A 15804-nucleotide genomic window follows, 5' to 3' on the forward strand; every position below is an offset into this window, starting at 1 on the left:
CAGATGAAGATTTTATCTTTCATATGCCCTCTTTTCCCATCCCCAAACCTCCTAGTATAAACGCCATGATATTTTGTATTTCTATAACTTTTTACTTTTCCTGGGGCGGAGAGTTGCTCCTTTGTTATTGCTTATCATTCTTTCAATGTAGTTCTAATTCCTCCCTTCTCCAAAAAAACATCTTATGGGAGAAGAAAGCTTCTCAGTAGCATTTTTCACATTGTCAAATACCTCCCTCCTTTTTTCTCCTTCTTTAACAAACAGGAAAAGAAAACACAGAACTCAGGATGAAACACCACTTCTCCTAAAGCACAGTGACCTCGCTGTCACAGGAGGCCTGGGCCACCTCCCTCCCCAGGACTGCTCTGTCATCGTGCTTCTCTCCAACCAGAATCCCTTCCCTCATCTGTTCTCTCGTTCTGTGGATCAGTTAGGTGGCACCAGCTGCTGTCGCAAATAAACCTCTGAATCTCAGAGGTTATCACCATGGAAACTTATTTCTACCTCTGCAAAGTTCATCTGCGTATTTGGCAGGCGGCCCACTACAGAGTGAGTCGGGGATCCAGGTTCCTTCCATCCTGTGGCTCTGCCCTGGAGACCTTCGCTTCCAGTGATGCAGAGAGACAGGGAATGTGAAAAAGGCACACCTGGTTTTCAACCGCTTTGGCCCAGAGGTGGTCAGATCACTGCTGCTTATAATTCCATTGCCAAGATGGGGGTGGCACAGCCCCACCTAGATGTGGGGCTGGAGGCTGGGGTCTAGGGAACTTAGTCCCTGGGCGGAAGCTGTTTTTCAGCAACGACTCTCCAGGACAGCAGGACTCTTCAGAGGACAGCTAACCACCTCTGCTCTACCTCCTAAAGCTCAGGATCTCCAAATGCCCTGCCCCATTTTCACAGGAAGTCCAAAACCAATTAACATTTCCACCAGGATATTATACAGCAGGAATTCAGCAACTGAACATGAGTGTCATTCCTTTGTGTTCCTAGGCTGCTGTAACACATCTGTGGCAAACAAAGAGCAGAAGGCCGAAGACGAGTACCATTCACTCACTCCCGCGCCCCAGACGCTATTTCCTCAGTTCACACTCTGGTGCGTCCAATCGGTAGGTTTCATGGTGCCTGGCGAGTCCTCCAGTGCAGCCCAGAGTCGGTGTCTTTGGCAGGAGTTTCAGTGACACGTGCTCCATTCGCCCACCCAAGCAGAATTGGGTCCTTGCAGATACTTCTGAATTGAAAGGTCAAGCTCTGCTTGGTGAGAGGAACAGGGCCTGGTTTGCATTCGTTTCTGGTCGAAACAGGAAGCGCTTACCCCCTTTTTCAAAATGTGTTAGTTCGAAAAGGCACTGCGGTACACACAATGATTCAACCCTGAGTAATCTGTGGAAGATGCTTCAGGTCTTTCTCACGGCCTAATCCCTGCTCTGTGTCCTCTTGTCTCCATCAGCTCAGCCAGGACACGTGTTGGTGCCTCTCTTGTGTGCAGAGTTCTGGGCACACCGTGGGGCTGCTCTGATCTTAGCTCACTTCACCTCCATCGCCCCAGTGGCCACGCATACGTCTGCCACTCTCGGTGGGTGCAGTGGGACAGGGCCTGTTAACACTTGAGATCATGCTAGATTTGGAGACCCCGGTTCCTGCTCTGCCTTTTACTTATCAGAGGACCTTCGACCAATCACAGTCTCTCTGAACGTCAATTTTCTCCTCAGTAAAACAGAGCGAATGTAAAAAGTGATCTGAAACAGCAATGACAATAAAGCTTAGGATAGTGCCATGTCCAAAGCACAGACATGCCCATAATTTTGCGCCATTATTTGCTGCATGGCAACCGTGTGGAGCCAGCAGGGATAACGATGCTCTCCCACTTCACAGATGAGGAAACTCATGCCCAGGTAGGATGCTGGTGCCCATGAGGAAAGACTGCAAGACCGACTAGGGTTACAAATCAACCTTTCTGGACATAAATGGGGCGCCAGGCAGTGCAATCACTGCTTTGGAAAAGAAATATAAGAGCTTGTCCTTCTACGGGGCTCAGAGTTGAAGTGGGATGACACAGGGAAAGGGAGACTTCCCTGCTCCTGGCCCGGCTCCGTCTTGCTCAGCAAGTCAGGATGAACTGAATGACTGGCGTGCGGCAGCCGTCCAGAGAGCTTCACGGAGACCACAGGAAGGTGAGGCTTACACCAGGCCTTGAGAGATGCTTGAGGCGCGCCTGCGGAAGGGGGCGGGGGGGGGGGGGCGGCAGGGACCAAGCCAGTGAGCTCAGGAATGTGCAAGCACTCCGTACACTGGAAAGAGATGCTCAGAGGGGCACTACTGTAAGTGCGGCCCATCGGCACGCGAGTTGAGAGATGTCCTTAGAGGACTTGTTTCAGTGAACATATTGTCAAAGAAAACAATCAATAAACGATCTCTAATAAGAATAAAAAAGCGTTTTATTTGAGCCACACTGAGGACCTACAGCCCAGAAGCCACCTTCCCAGATTACTCTGAGAAAGTGCTCCAGAGAAGCACGGTTTTCAGCACAGTTTTATATGTTATCAGAACAAAGGACATGGAAGAAGTCAGGGATATATTTCTTCAACCTTAAAAAAAAAAAAAAAAAAACAGACCAGCATGTGCACAGCGAGTCAGTATGGCCTCGGCACCTGGGAAGGGAGTCCTACCGTCAAAGGAGTCCCAGCACTGGTGTCCCAGGAACGGAGGCGTTTCATCTTTATTTTTTAAATGGACATTCTTTAGCTCTGGTCACTGCGCCCTTTTCGTTAATAATTAAAGCAGATGTACAAGGTGTGCTTGGTAGGTCACAAAGAAAGCTGTTCTAATTAGCATAAAATTCGAGTTAGCGCATGTATAAGCCAGAATGACTTCCCCGGAACTCAATATGTGAGCATTTCTTTTATCAATATGAACAGGCATATCAACTGTACCGAAAACAAACGGCCTCAGAAAAGCCATGTTTTATCCACAGGCATGGGTGAGACCTTCCCACAGACATGCAGGACACGCTCAGTTTTAATGTCTGCCCTTTTCATAAGCTCTCGTTTTCATACGTTGTACATCGACAGCCCTAAATTATTTCTTGTATCTGAATTTCAATTTCTGTACTTTAGCTGATGATTTTACACTGTTGTAAAAGGATGCTCATTGCCAGGTACTGCCATTCTGCGGAAAGAAAAAGCCACGCCTTCTCTGAGGCCCAAGTCAAGTTCATTGTCATTCATGGGCAGGAGAGGTGCCAGGCCTGGTTCCCCAGTCCCTGGGAAAGCCATTCCAGGGCCCCCCAAATTCATGCAAAGGTTCTTACCTGACCACTCGCCAACTTTCTCCCAAAGCAAGCAAAACCACCCTTAGAAGTTTCAAAATCGCTTTGGTTCCCTGGAAACAGAATTGCCCACCTGCCTCCCCTAATGCATGCAGATGTGCATTTAGCCCATCAGACCCTCCACATCGTTGGAGGGACGGTCCCCGCCCTGTGTGAGGGGCTGCCAAGCAGGCCTCATCCTCGCTGTTCCCTCTGGCGGGTGGGGGCGCTGAGCTTCTGCTGCACGATGCGGGTGCAGGCCAGCTGGGCCCAAAAGCGGCAGGCACGCTCCCTTCTCCACGGAGCCAAAGACGGGAGGAATTTTCTAGTGTGGGGGGTGAAAAGAGATATTTAAACGCTCCAATGAAACTTCAGGCAACTTCCATAACTTCTGTCATTTTGGGGAAAAAAGCTGACCCGTGAGTGCCCATTTTCTTCACTTGTGCTCCATCAACCAGAATCCTGGAGGAGAGAAGGGCAATGGGCACCCCAGACCCAGCCTCCAAGTGTGCTGATGCGTTAAGTACCGAATGATGTCGCACGATGTCCAAACGATAGTTTTAGGGCACTTCAAACAGAGAAGATTAGGACGATGGAATGGTAGTGCGAGCCCTGGCTAAATACCAAAGTCCCCATTTCCAAATCAGTGCCACGCTTATCCCATCAGACAATTTACTGAGGGGACCTCCATCCTGTTGGAAGAATCTGCAACCGCTCATTAGCCGTCAGTGTTGCTGGAAATGGGAAATAAGAACTTCTTCATTACTGTGTTTTGCAGAAGTCAGTGTTAATAATGATTTAAACGATGACCCACCATGCTCAAAAAACCAAAAGGATCAGGCTGACAAATGAAACATAAAACACGGATACGTCTATTATAAACCCAAACCCAGCACCATCTCGCCAGCCTTAATACACCATTTTCTACCACATAACATTCAGGTTCATTTGAATTTCATTGGTGCTTTAGTTTTATCTGCTCTTAATTTTGAAGGCATTTTGTTTTTATTATTGTATAAGGGCTCTTGCTTTCTGTTTATGCGTACTTAATACAACTATATAAAAATGATTTAGTTCAACACCGCAACACTTTGAAGATCCCTGTATTGTTTGAATTGGAGAAAAGACGCTACGTAGCATTTGTCCACTTAACACACGCTCTCCAGTCCTAAGAGGTTCGCCTATTCGGGTACCGTAAACTTATTTCTGCGGAAGGTCCAGACGAAAACAATTTTACTGCGTAAGAAATTATTTCCATTATCATCCTTTGTGTGCTGCATGAAGACAAGAACACGAACTTTTGTCCAGAACTAGATCTCCCTCAATAAAACAGAGGTTAACTGCTTCACTCAGTCAACAGGCACTGTTTATTTTTAGAATATCCCTGAAATATGAATCAAAAAGACAAAAGAATAAAAGCGAAACTATCAGGCCACTCTGGAAGGAAAAATATAAAGTTCCCAAATGAATGTGTTCCTTGAAAATATAAACCATTTCTTCCTAGCTTGGCTCTGTCGTGCATCTCGGAAAAGGATGTTTTTACAATCAGAGCAGAAATATGACTGGCGCTCCTACACTTACATTTCTTTGTTGCAAAATGAATGTAACTTGTTCGGATTCCAGCAGCAGAGAAGTCGTGGTTACTTTCCAAAGTGAAACCTAAAACCACCATCTCCGGTTCACAAAAGGCAGAATGAGTCACCGGAAGAGGCTACTTGCTTGCAAAACTCATTAAAAGCAATGCAAGGCTGAATGGACTTCCTGCACCAGTGAAAGGATCGCTGGCATCAGGACAGCAGCTCAAGGCTCCAGCAATCTGGGGGAGGAAGGGAGCCGTCAGAAATCCGGGCCGAGCCCAGGTCTGCGGGTTCACACGCACTCCCATCTCCTCCCAGCCGGGACCAGCGGCCCGAGATGCCCAGGAAGGTGGTTCCGGCTGGCAGCTGAGCCTCAAAGGCTCGGGACACCCTGGACTCGGTCGAGGCGCTGTATTGGGTTTCCAGGGGCCCCCAACCTTCAGCAGCTTTCTGTGGCCCTGACCAGGCCAAAGGTAGATGTCAGCGGCTATAATACAGAAGCGGCTCCCTGGGAACAGGATCCGGCCTCAGGTGTGTCCTCTGGAACTTGAGCGTGCATCAGAATCCTGGGGAGGATTCATTAGCACAGACTGTGGGCCCCATGCCCAGGGTTTGATTCAGGAGGCCCAGGGAAGAGCCCAGGAACGTGCATTTCTAGCAAGCTCTGATGCTGCCGCTACAGGCCCTGAGACCATATACTTTTGAGAACCACGAATCTAAATGGGTCTTAGACCTGAATGACGAGCTGCCACAAACTGCTCCGTCCTCGAGGCTGGTTCATGACGTTTGACCTGGGGCCATGCCAACTGAAGGCACTTTGGTACCAGAATGGTCCCTCCTTTCTCTCCCCATAAGCTCACAACACACCTGGCTGGCCTCCAAGGCAAGCACTACAGGGAGGGGCCTTTGTCAAGCCAGGACAATGTGTTTAAAGGTTGAACTGCCAACCAAAACAGATTGCGCCCCCCGGTGGCCATCTGGGGGCCAATGACTTCCAGGGCCAGCTTCTGTCTGCTCAAATTCTGGTTTTCTGCAGACACCAAGACCTATCGCGGTGGTGGTGACACCCACCTCCACCTTCCACTGCAGCAGGAGTTGAAAAAGGGGTCAGAAACAGGAAGGAGACTCTAGTGGCATTTTTTTTTTGGTTGGGTTGGTTTTTTTTTTTTAATTATTTTATTTATTTTATCTTTGGCTGCGTTGGGTCTTCGTTGCTGCGCGTGGTCTTCGTTGCTGCGCGCGGGCTTTCTCTAGTTGCGGCGAGCGGGGCAGTGCCCGGGCTTCTCATTGCGGTGGCAGAGCACAGGCTCTAGGAGCACGGGCTTCAGCAGTTGTGGCACGTGGGCTCAGTAGCTGTGGCTCGCGGGCTCTAGAGCGCAGGCTCAGTAGTTGTGGTGCACGGGCTTAGTTGCTCCACGGCATGTGGGATCTTCCCGGACCAGGTCTCGAACCCATGTCCCCTGCACTGGCAGGCAGATTCTTAACCACTGCACCACCAGGGAAGCCCTCTAGTGGCGCTTTTAACCACCTTATCTTTGCCTAGCACAGAGACGGGATACCCCGCCACCCTTCACCACTGCAGACCCGTAGAAGCAGGGCACAGTGCTTTGTACAGACACTTTCAAGGGGAGGCAGATAAGTAGGAAATGATGGGTGATGTCACAAAGCTCCCTGGAACAGCTGGTTAGGACAACTCTCCTGCTGGAACAAGGAAGTCAGATTCCAGAGTTTCATTTTTTTAAATGGGGCTTGTGTAACTTTCCTCCACTCCTGTTCTCCTGTCCCAGGTGTGTACCAGGGCTGCCTGTGTTACCTTTTATAGGAAAGGTCACTCTGAGGTCCAAAGCCGGCGGTCACTGACCCATCGGCAATGTTCCTTGAGGTCCCATGACAGCACTGGCAAACCTGGTGGGGTGTATCAGGGTTTGAAAACAAGGACAGGAATTATTTTGAATATTCAGGTGATTACAGCTGAGACATCGGGGAAATGCAAGCTACCGAACTGGTTTCCCCGGCGCATGTGTGAAGGCTGCTTGCACAACCGAATGGAAACAGCAGAGCCTACTGGCTCCACGGAGACAAAGTGGTGATGGGAGAGCAGGTGGGGATCGCCGGGCCCAAGATGCAGTTTATACTGATTTTTGCTTTCCAGATAAAAGCACCTACAACTTGAAATCAGGGTTGGAATAAATCTGTGATGTTCAGCTAAATGAGAGTTTGTTTTGTTTTTAAGATACAGAGGCGTGAAGAGATGAACTGTTTGGATCTGGGCTTCAGGAGGAGCTCAGCCCGGCACCCTGTACCAGAGTACCAGAGACATCTTTGAAGCATTTCAAAGAGGGACCAGTATTCTTACACTTATTCCCGAAACACTCAGGCTGATGCACACAGGTAAGTAACAGGATGCCTCAGGCATCCTATTGTGTCGACGATGCACAACATCGATAGGAGTTACGACAGCGTTCAGGTGATCTGGGTAAACTCGCCAAGGGTTTTGACTGATTTGTTCAAAATGAGAGACAAATCGGGTATACCACAGAAAGTGTCCAAAAAATGAGGACAGTGGACATGACGCAAGGGAACCTGTATCGTGTCTTTTATTTTACGTATATTATAGTGTTTTGGGATCTTAAAAAACTTGCTGGCTGGGAAAGACGGGCTGGCCATGTTTTAGGGATAGCAAAGGGCCCAGCTGAAGCACGCCTGTGATGTGCCAACTAGCTGATCCAGAGCCAGGCCTCCTGTCTGGCCTGTGCACCCCCAGGAGGCACTAGTCCTCTGCCTTAATCAGGCAACCAAGGGCCACCCCTATAGCTCAGAGGCCACTGAAATGATTTGCACTAGGCAGTCCTAAGCTGTTCACCTTGCCCTGCCTTTCCTGCAGAAATCCCAGCAAAGGCCGTGGCCTCAGTCCCGCCCCCCCCATCACTTGTCTTTTGCCTCCTGACCACCCTGGTGCTTCCCCACGTGGCCCTGCTGGCGAGCTGCCTCCCATTCTGAGAAGCCGCTAGTATAATAAGCTTGGTTTTCCTGAGCCTCTCCTGTGTTTTCTCTTGTGGCTGCCACCTGACTGACATCCCATTCAAGAACAGGGAACGGAGCCCACCCGTGTAAGAGCCACGTGTTAAACACCGATTACAGGCCAGGTCCTGGGAGGCACCTCAGGTACAGCGTTTAACGGAACCCTCCCTGCTCCAGAGTCACTCCCATCAAGGTGGGACAAGCCCAGGGGGGCAGCCCTCTCCTCTCCTCTCTGTCTTCACCCCTCCTTCCCCCACCCCCCACCCGCCCCCCGCCGAGTGCACACAGAGGGTCAGTATTTCACCGAAGGCATCAGAAGAGACGGGCTCTTTTATTCCAAATATTGAATGAACAGTTCACAGCATTAAGGGTTTCGTTTTTTTGTTTACTGAGTAGAAAATAACATGCTTGATATCACACAGTAGGAAATCAGCATCTTAATAACTTACCAAAAACTATTTAAAATTCACACACCTGATTTTCAGGGAAGTCTGTCATTCGTCTCATTTGTTACAATACATCCTAGCTTTGCATCCAACACAATGCAATGAAGTATTACAGTGATTTTTATCATCGTACCAGCATACACAAATACAGACCAAGCATTGTAAATAAAATATATTTAAAGTGGCGATCCAAACCTAAAATGGAAAAGGGACTCCTCTTTAAAGGTGTCATCATTTTCTCCAATGTACCAGGGACATATACTTTTCTTCATCACGTGTGATGAATGTTTGATGACTTGTCGCGATGGAGGGATTCGTTTCCATCGGGCAACTCTGAAATGTGTGGCCCAAACACAGCATCCTAGCACGTGGCTTTGGGGTCACTGAGTTACGGTTGTGTGAACACAGATAAACAAGCTCGCACATGCGTGAGCACGGCCCGGGCACAAATCCCGCTTTCCGAAGCCACGAGGCAGGTGTGAATGTCACTGCCTCTCCAGGGGTCACACTCTGAACCTGACACAGACCCGAGTGCGACTTTCTGGAAGGCGTGCTCTGTTTCAGAGGGCAGTGGCGTGGAAGCTTAGGGTGCATCAAAATTGGGGGTTCCAAAGTTGCATGCTCTTGCGAGAGGACTACAGCTGGTCGCCTTCTACTTAGTTCACAGCAGTTAAAGTTCACCGCAAAATACCCTCGTGACAGAAAGAATGAAGGTAGCCTCTGAAGGTCACTAGTGGCTAGCCCAGGTTAAGGCAGGACTATTTTAAATCATTTTTAATGCCTCCAAAAGGGCATCTGCACATGAGGCGTGTGCTGCTCCGCGAATCTGCGACCAGCTACGCACAGGTGTTTGCGTTTCTCTGGGTGGCCGCGCGAACCGCTCGGGAAAGGCGTCCGCTGCCAGCAGAGCCCACCGGCGACAGGGGAGGCAACGCCTCTGGGTTTTCTTTCACAGAAAGAGTAAAACTGCATTCAACTGTTTCACTGTGTGCCTCCAGGACTCTAACCATGCGATTTAAATACGAGAGCATCTCAACCACCGGAGTAAAACGCTCTTTAACAAAATAAGAGCTCGAAAAGCGAAGTCTTTTACCAAAATAATTCTTTCACTTTTCAAATTATTCTCTTCTCCACAGGCCAATTTAACAAACAAGTAAAAGAATCATCTTCTACCGGCTTGACGAATGTCACTCAAATGACTACTTATCCACTTGCCCTTAAATCTGAATGGGAAAAGCTAAGGGAAATAAAAAGTATGACTCATAAATTCCAAAAGAAGGTCAGTGCTGTGAGAATTACAGAATAAGGCTCTTTGGATGGTCTAACACGTATATCTTTTTAATGTATTACTGACAGTTATAATAGAAAGAACATGGCTAAAATGCTTATAGCAGTAACCCAATCAGAGTAAGGTAATAAATAATACTATCTACAAAGAATATAATTTAACTTCTTCAAACTATTTTCTTAAAACCAACCAGTTTCTGTCGAGAGCTCCCAAAAGAAACTGACACCGTCACCGCTTGGCATAAGCTCTGCGCGAGCCCACGTTTTCAGCGGCGCGTTGCCAGACAGGTTGCTGGCAGAGTGTCGAACTGATTCGAAATACTGCCCTAATAATATTTCCTATAATCTGAACTTAAGGCATCGCAGAGGTACAGGAAGCTGGAAAAAGCACATTCTAAATAAAACATCTGCCACGGGTGCGTTAAGGCATAAATATTCCAGCCTTGTGCCACAAAAGTAGGGGAAAATATGCCAGTTACATAGGTTAGCTTTAACCAGAGGAATTAAAACCATCAGACCGGTCGGCAAACACCACAAGGGGACATCCGCAAGGTCAAGGCCCAGAACGGTGGGGTTTGGAGTCCCTTCCGAGATCTCAGATTCAGGTCACGGGACCCTGCACAGCCCTCCACGTGGCACAGATGTGTCCCCCACTCTCCCAGAAGTCGTGCACACCTGGTGCCCCTCCTTGGATCCCATCATCACAGGGACCCCCGCTTCACAGCCCATCTTGCACACTAACCGCTCCCACCTGCAGCAGGCTGGGGAGGGCAGCGCTGCCACAGGCTCGAAGCCTCAACCGGGCATGGCCTCCCCACCAGGGACGCACCCGACGCCCTGTCTAGGACGTACACATCGCTTAGAAATGTCAACCCCGGCCAGGGGCACCGGGAGAGAAATGCTCCTCTGCTCTTAAGCAAATGACTGCAGGTTCCCAAACCTATCCTTTAATGGGGGCGCCTGATCTCCACAGGATGCCAGGAAGTGGCCCGGAACGTACTATGCTGATGCAGAATGAACGTCCTGGTTTTCAAAGGGTGGCGGTGGTTCTCTCCAAAAGGTGAAGTTACTGAATGTATCTGAACAGGGAAAGTCTGAAGAATGGCTCCTTTTCAGCAAGGGGAAAACGTGGTCGACCACCTCGCAGAGTCTCACATACCTGGGAGGAAGATGGACAACGTCACCGCCTGGGAGGGACATTCGGCCACGCAGGACACCAGCACGTATCCCCCGAGCGGTGCCCGGGAGTCAGGAGGGATCCAGGACCCCCAAGAATGGACCATGTGCTTAACACGAGGGAGGCTGTTCTAGAATAATCCCTCACTAATTAACAGGAAATCAGAGAGTCTGCCAAGGAGGGGAGTCGGAGATGGCCTCGTGGGCAAGGCGAGTGTGACCTGACTTCACTCAAAGGAGCAGAAGCAAGACAGCATGACAGACGTACAGCCGCCCGCCCTGGGGGCAGTGGAGACAAGAATCGCAGAGAAGGCACATCTTCGGAGCGTCACCCAGAGGCTGCCTCACTGTGCAATGAAAGGGCACTGGGCCCCGGGGTTAGGAGACTCCAATCTGACCTTCAGCTCTGCCATTTATGGGCTGTGCCACCTCTGACAAGTGGCTTCATCCCTCTAAGCCACGATTCCCTCAGCCGTAAAGGGAGAAACTGTGCACAGTGCTCACGTGAGAATTAAATCAGATAACGTATGCCACGGGAAAATAACGTGAGCCGATGTTCCATAAATTTATTCAACAATAAACCATGAACACTACAAAATAATTCGCCCTGGCTAACTGTCAGCCTCAGGAAAAAAAGCCATAGTTGGCATGAGGGTCAAGAGACCTGGGTCAAGACCCCCACCTTACTGCTGTGGAACCCTGGGCAGGTGTCTTGCCCTCTCTGGGCCTCAGGTCCTTATGAATATGGACTTGGACCTGATCAGTGTTTCTCAACGCTCCCTGCAAGACTCTCTCACTCTGTTTTCTGTGTATTCCCAAGAAGATGTTGCGTATTAGTTTCTGTGGCCTAGAACTACCAAAAGAAAGTTGCTCTACTGAATATGCATTCTCAGACCTCCGGGCACCTCCAACCAGAAACTGTGACAAGCCCAGGCCTCCCTGCATATCCTCGGAGTCCTCCCTGACAGCCGCCGGTCCCTCTCCAGCTCTAATTTGCTAAGAACCAAAAAGGCTTTTGAAATCCAAACTCAAGGAGTTAGCATGTTCTGAGGCATAAAATAACTTTTAAATAAGGATGAGTGTGTGTGTGTGTATTTAATAAAGGACCTCCAAAGACTTATGAGAAACATTGTGCTTGCACAAAATGGGGAAAATCTCTCTTAATAAGCAAGGATCGTCTTTCCTAGGGATTAAAACAAAATTTTAAAATACCCTCTCGCTTGGAGACCTGTCTGTTTGAGTTTTGTGGCTCTGGAAGGTGGCCCCTCCCTGCAGGGGGCAGTTCACGGCTCATCATCAGCTCCGTCTGTGCCTCTCGGACCAACCCTCCACGCACGGGGCTCCTTCAGAGCAGGCAGAGCTCACACACTGCTGGCCATAAATGCCAAGAAGGAAAGCACTGAAGCCCCCCATCGGCGTGGGCCCCTGACTTCTCCGAGACAATGTCCCAGCTTCCAAGGGGCAAGCACCCACTTGGCTCTGAAATGGTGGTACCGAGTTTGGTACCACCAGAGAAAAGTGTGTGCTTAAACTGGGGCAGGAGAGTCTCTCTCCCACAGGGAGAATCACATCTCCCGGTCTAGGTGGAAGAAGACACCATTCCTTGGCGATAAATAAAGTTTCCTCCCCCAAGGCGTGGGCAAAGCGTGCATTTTTACCCCAGCGTCTCAGCGAACGGGATAACCTCAGAGGCCTCCTGGGCAGACCTTCGGAGATGCTGGCTGGCATCCCCCTTTCAACACCTCTTAGGACAAGACATGCCACTGGGCTGCTGCCTGGGCAGAAACCTTTGCCACTTCAGGGCAGTGTGCCTTCAGCTGACAGTTCTTTCAACCCTAAATGGAAATCCGCTCTCCCCTCGAGATCGAGGAGAGACTTTCACGTGGGGAACGACGGAGAAGAGGGAACTGAGACGTTATCAGGGCGGCCGCTCAGAACTCAGGAGAGGGAGAAACCGTAAGGAAAGGGGTGTGGAAGAAAGAGTCCCTGCTGTCGTTCTGCCCATCAGGCAGCACCTGCACGGCCTCCCCTTGTGAAGGATGGAGGCGGGTCCTGGCTCCCCCACTCCCCTCTCGCCCCACATACCCTGGGAACTGCTTACTTAGGCCCTGGCCTGGCTATGGGGGAGGGAGGCAGACCCCAGGGCGCCCTCTAGCCTGGAACTATCCTCTTTACCCTGGATTAGACTCCCAACGGGTAAAAGGATCATCTTGAAAGTGAAAATCTGCCCTAGGGGAACGTAGATCTCTATCAAACAAAAAAACCAATCCCTGGGAAGCCGCTAGACCCGAACTCCCCCGGTCCAACTCCTCCACATAAGGAGGGCCCCAGCAGGCCCCCTGGGGTCGCTCAGGCCAGAAGCTGTTTTCCAGGTCTGCAGGGATCAGGCCAACAGGGGTACGGCCTCTGAAACGGACAAGGCAGGACGACACCTGTCTGCCCGACATCACCCAGTGGGCAAAGCTGAGGAAACGCTCTCCACTCTAAGAAGTCAGGAACCCAAAGAGAGACATATCCCAGTCAAGGGAGATTCCCGGCCAGCCAGGGGGCGTCACTGCAAACAGTAACCCAGTTCAGCCCACGGCCTTGGGGAGAATGCGCTTCGGCCAAAACTACGAGAATTCTTACCGTCACATAGCCATGTTTCTGGTGAGAATGTTATTACTGGTCAGTAATGTGAAGGGCTACATAGGTTCTTCATCTGTAAATATATCTTCTCATGATATTTTAATCTGGCTATATTTCTAATTCGCATTCTAGGCTTTCAAAACGAATTCGGCAAATGTAAGCCAGTGGTTTTCAAATTCATGCCATTCCACTCTGCAGCAGCATCTAACCACTCGTTTAAATTTTCGACCTGGTGGGGATCTGATTTAATAATGCAGGCTGTCCAAAAGTTAGGTTCTGGACAAAATCCGACACGTTAACGTATGTTTCCCTTGTAGGAATTAAAGATTAAAATATAGGCACCGAAGGATTAAAAAGGTATAATACTGTTGACTGTGAAACACCACTCCAAGGTCAAGATGACGACAACAGGCAATGACACAGCGATGACAGCGAGGGGCCACAATACTCACGAGGAGACGTTGGTCTTCGCGTGTTCCTGCACCAGCTCTCCTTTGGGATTGACGGTGAATATCCGGTTCAGAGACACGCCCACTTGCTTGTACGAGTACACATCCTATATTTGGTAAAGTGTTAATGAAAGAAGAGAGTTCATCGTAAATACAAATATTTCAGATTTGATACAAACACAGGCAGACCACAGAGTTACTGCGGGTTCGGTTCCAGACACCACGACAAAGCCAAGCACACGAACATTTTGGTCTGCCGGTGTATATAAGAGTCATGTTTACACTACACTGCACTCTACTAAGCGTGCGACAGCTTTATGTCTAGAAAAAGTGCATACAAAAGACACTTCAGGGAGTCCCTGGTGGCGCAGTGGTTGAGAGTCCGCCTGCCGATGCAGGGGACGCGGGTTCGTGCCCCGGTCCGGGAGGATCCCACGTGCCGCGGAGCGGCTGGGCCCGTGAGCCATGGCCGCTGAGCCTGCGCGTCCGGAGCCTCTGCTCCGCAACGGGAGAGGCCACGATGGTGAGAGGCCCGTGTACCGCAAAAAAAAAAAAAAAAAAAAAAAAGTTTAAAAGAACACTTTATTGCTGAAAATGCTAACCCTTATCTGAGTCTTCAGCGAGTCCTAGCAGTCACATCAAAGATCTCTGATCCCAGATCACCGTAATGTATAAAATCATGAAAAAGCTTGAAATATCGCAAGAATTACCAAAACGTGACACAGAAACAGGAAGTGAGCAAATGCCGTTGGAAGAATGGTGCTGACAGACTTGCTCGATGCCACAAACTTTTAATTTGTTAAAAAAAAAAAAAAGCAACATTGGCAGAGTGTCACAAATCGAAGCGCAATAAAACGAGGTCTGCCTGCGTTATAAAACTTTCATTAAACTCGAATAATACCTCCAAGTAGTGTAGAGAAAGAAAGTCTCTGGATGTGAAACTAGTAAGTAAGTTGTCCTCTCTGGGCCTCAGTTCACCCCTCTATTCAAGAACTGAGTTAAAATGTAAACCACCTACGACATCCCCTGCAATTCTAACATTCCTTAAGGTTACTCCGTGACCCATTTTCTTGGGCATGAGTTTCAAAAGCAGGAGAATTTTCTGACTGGGAAGTAAGTACCCAACTACCTTCTCCAGAACGCTGACCCTTCTAGCAAATTTGGGAAGTATGCACAAAATATCAAAGTACTACTTTTACTATAGGAAATAACACTCTTAAAACTTGAGACACTGAACTCACCTTTGTGCTCTGTGGTCCCATTCCGGCAGAAAGCATCTAGTCCCATTTAATGTTCTTGTTTTACTAATTTAGCAAGGAATTTGGAACTTAAAGTTTCTAGTTTCAAACTGAAACCCACAAGCCCACCTTCAAAGAAAACTAGAGGCCACGAAATAATGACGATCTCCTTGCCTTTAGATGTAGGCAAGCGGCTCCTTAGCAGTTATTTCTAGTAGTAGGAGAATCTGGCTTCACATGGGAGTCTAGGCCGGCCTTTCAGATGACGGCTATCTGAACAGACAGTAATTTCAAGAACTCGTATATACCCGACTACTACTTACAGCTGGTCGGTTTCCAAAAGCAGCATAAAAGGGTTCTGTATTTGGAGAAAACAAGTTTTTGATGTCTGTCAAACACTGGACTTTAAACTTCTCTGGCTTCTTTTCGATCACTTCTCTGTTAAAACAAATAAATAACGGGTCAGCACGAGAGCATCAGCTTCATTAGCAACAAACTACTTTTAACCGTCAGAGGTGCTGGGATACTAAGAACGCTTTCTTTTGTATCTTCAGAAGTTAAATATGCGCAAGTCGGTCAAGCCATCCCAGAGAAGCGCTGGACAGAAAGTGAATCCGTACTTTCAAGTCTTCCCACAAGGAAAACACCGCAGACAAGTGATTTCGACAGAGACTTCCA

At 49.0% G+C, this 15804-nt stretch overlaps 1 protein-coding gene across 4 annotated transcripts in view; it reads right to left on the minus strand.

Moving 5' to 3' along the window:
• Positions 1-8214: 8214 nt before the first annotated feature.
• The window catches only part of LPIN1 (lipin 1), a 123213-nt gene continuing 115623 nt past the window's right edge, over positions 8215-15804 (minus strand). For 3 of the 4 annotated variants that reach the window (XM_067703676.1, XM_067703675.1, XM_067703674.1), the window contains 3 exons: positions 15450-15564; positions 13892-13995; positions 8215-10794 (listed from right to left, as the gene is read on the minus strand). In XM_067703676.1, coding sequence (XP_067559777.1) covers positions 10635-10794; positions 13892-13995; positions 15450-15564 — 379 coding nt within the window. In that variant the 3' untranslated portion in view covers positions 8215-10634. Of the gene's footprint in view, positions 10795-13887; positions 13996-15449; positions 15565-15804 lie in introns of those variants that run through there. The other variant, XM_067703677.1, reaches the window with a different exon arrangement.

The sequence above is a fragment of the Pseudorca crassidens genome, chromosome 14 (genome assembly GCF_039906515.1).
Source record: "Pseudorca crassidens isolate mPseCra1 chromosome 14, mPseCra1.hap1, whole genome shotgun sequence".
Classification (NCBI taxonomy): Eukaryota; Metazoa; Chordata; class Mammalia; order Artiodactyla; family Delphinidae; genus Pseudorca; species Pseudorca crassidens.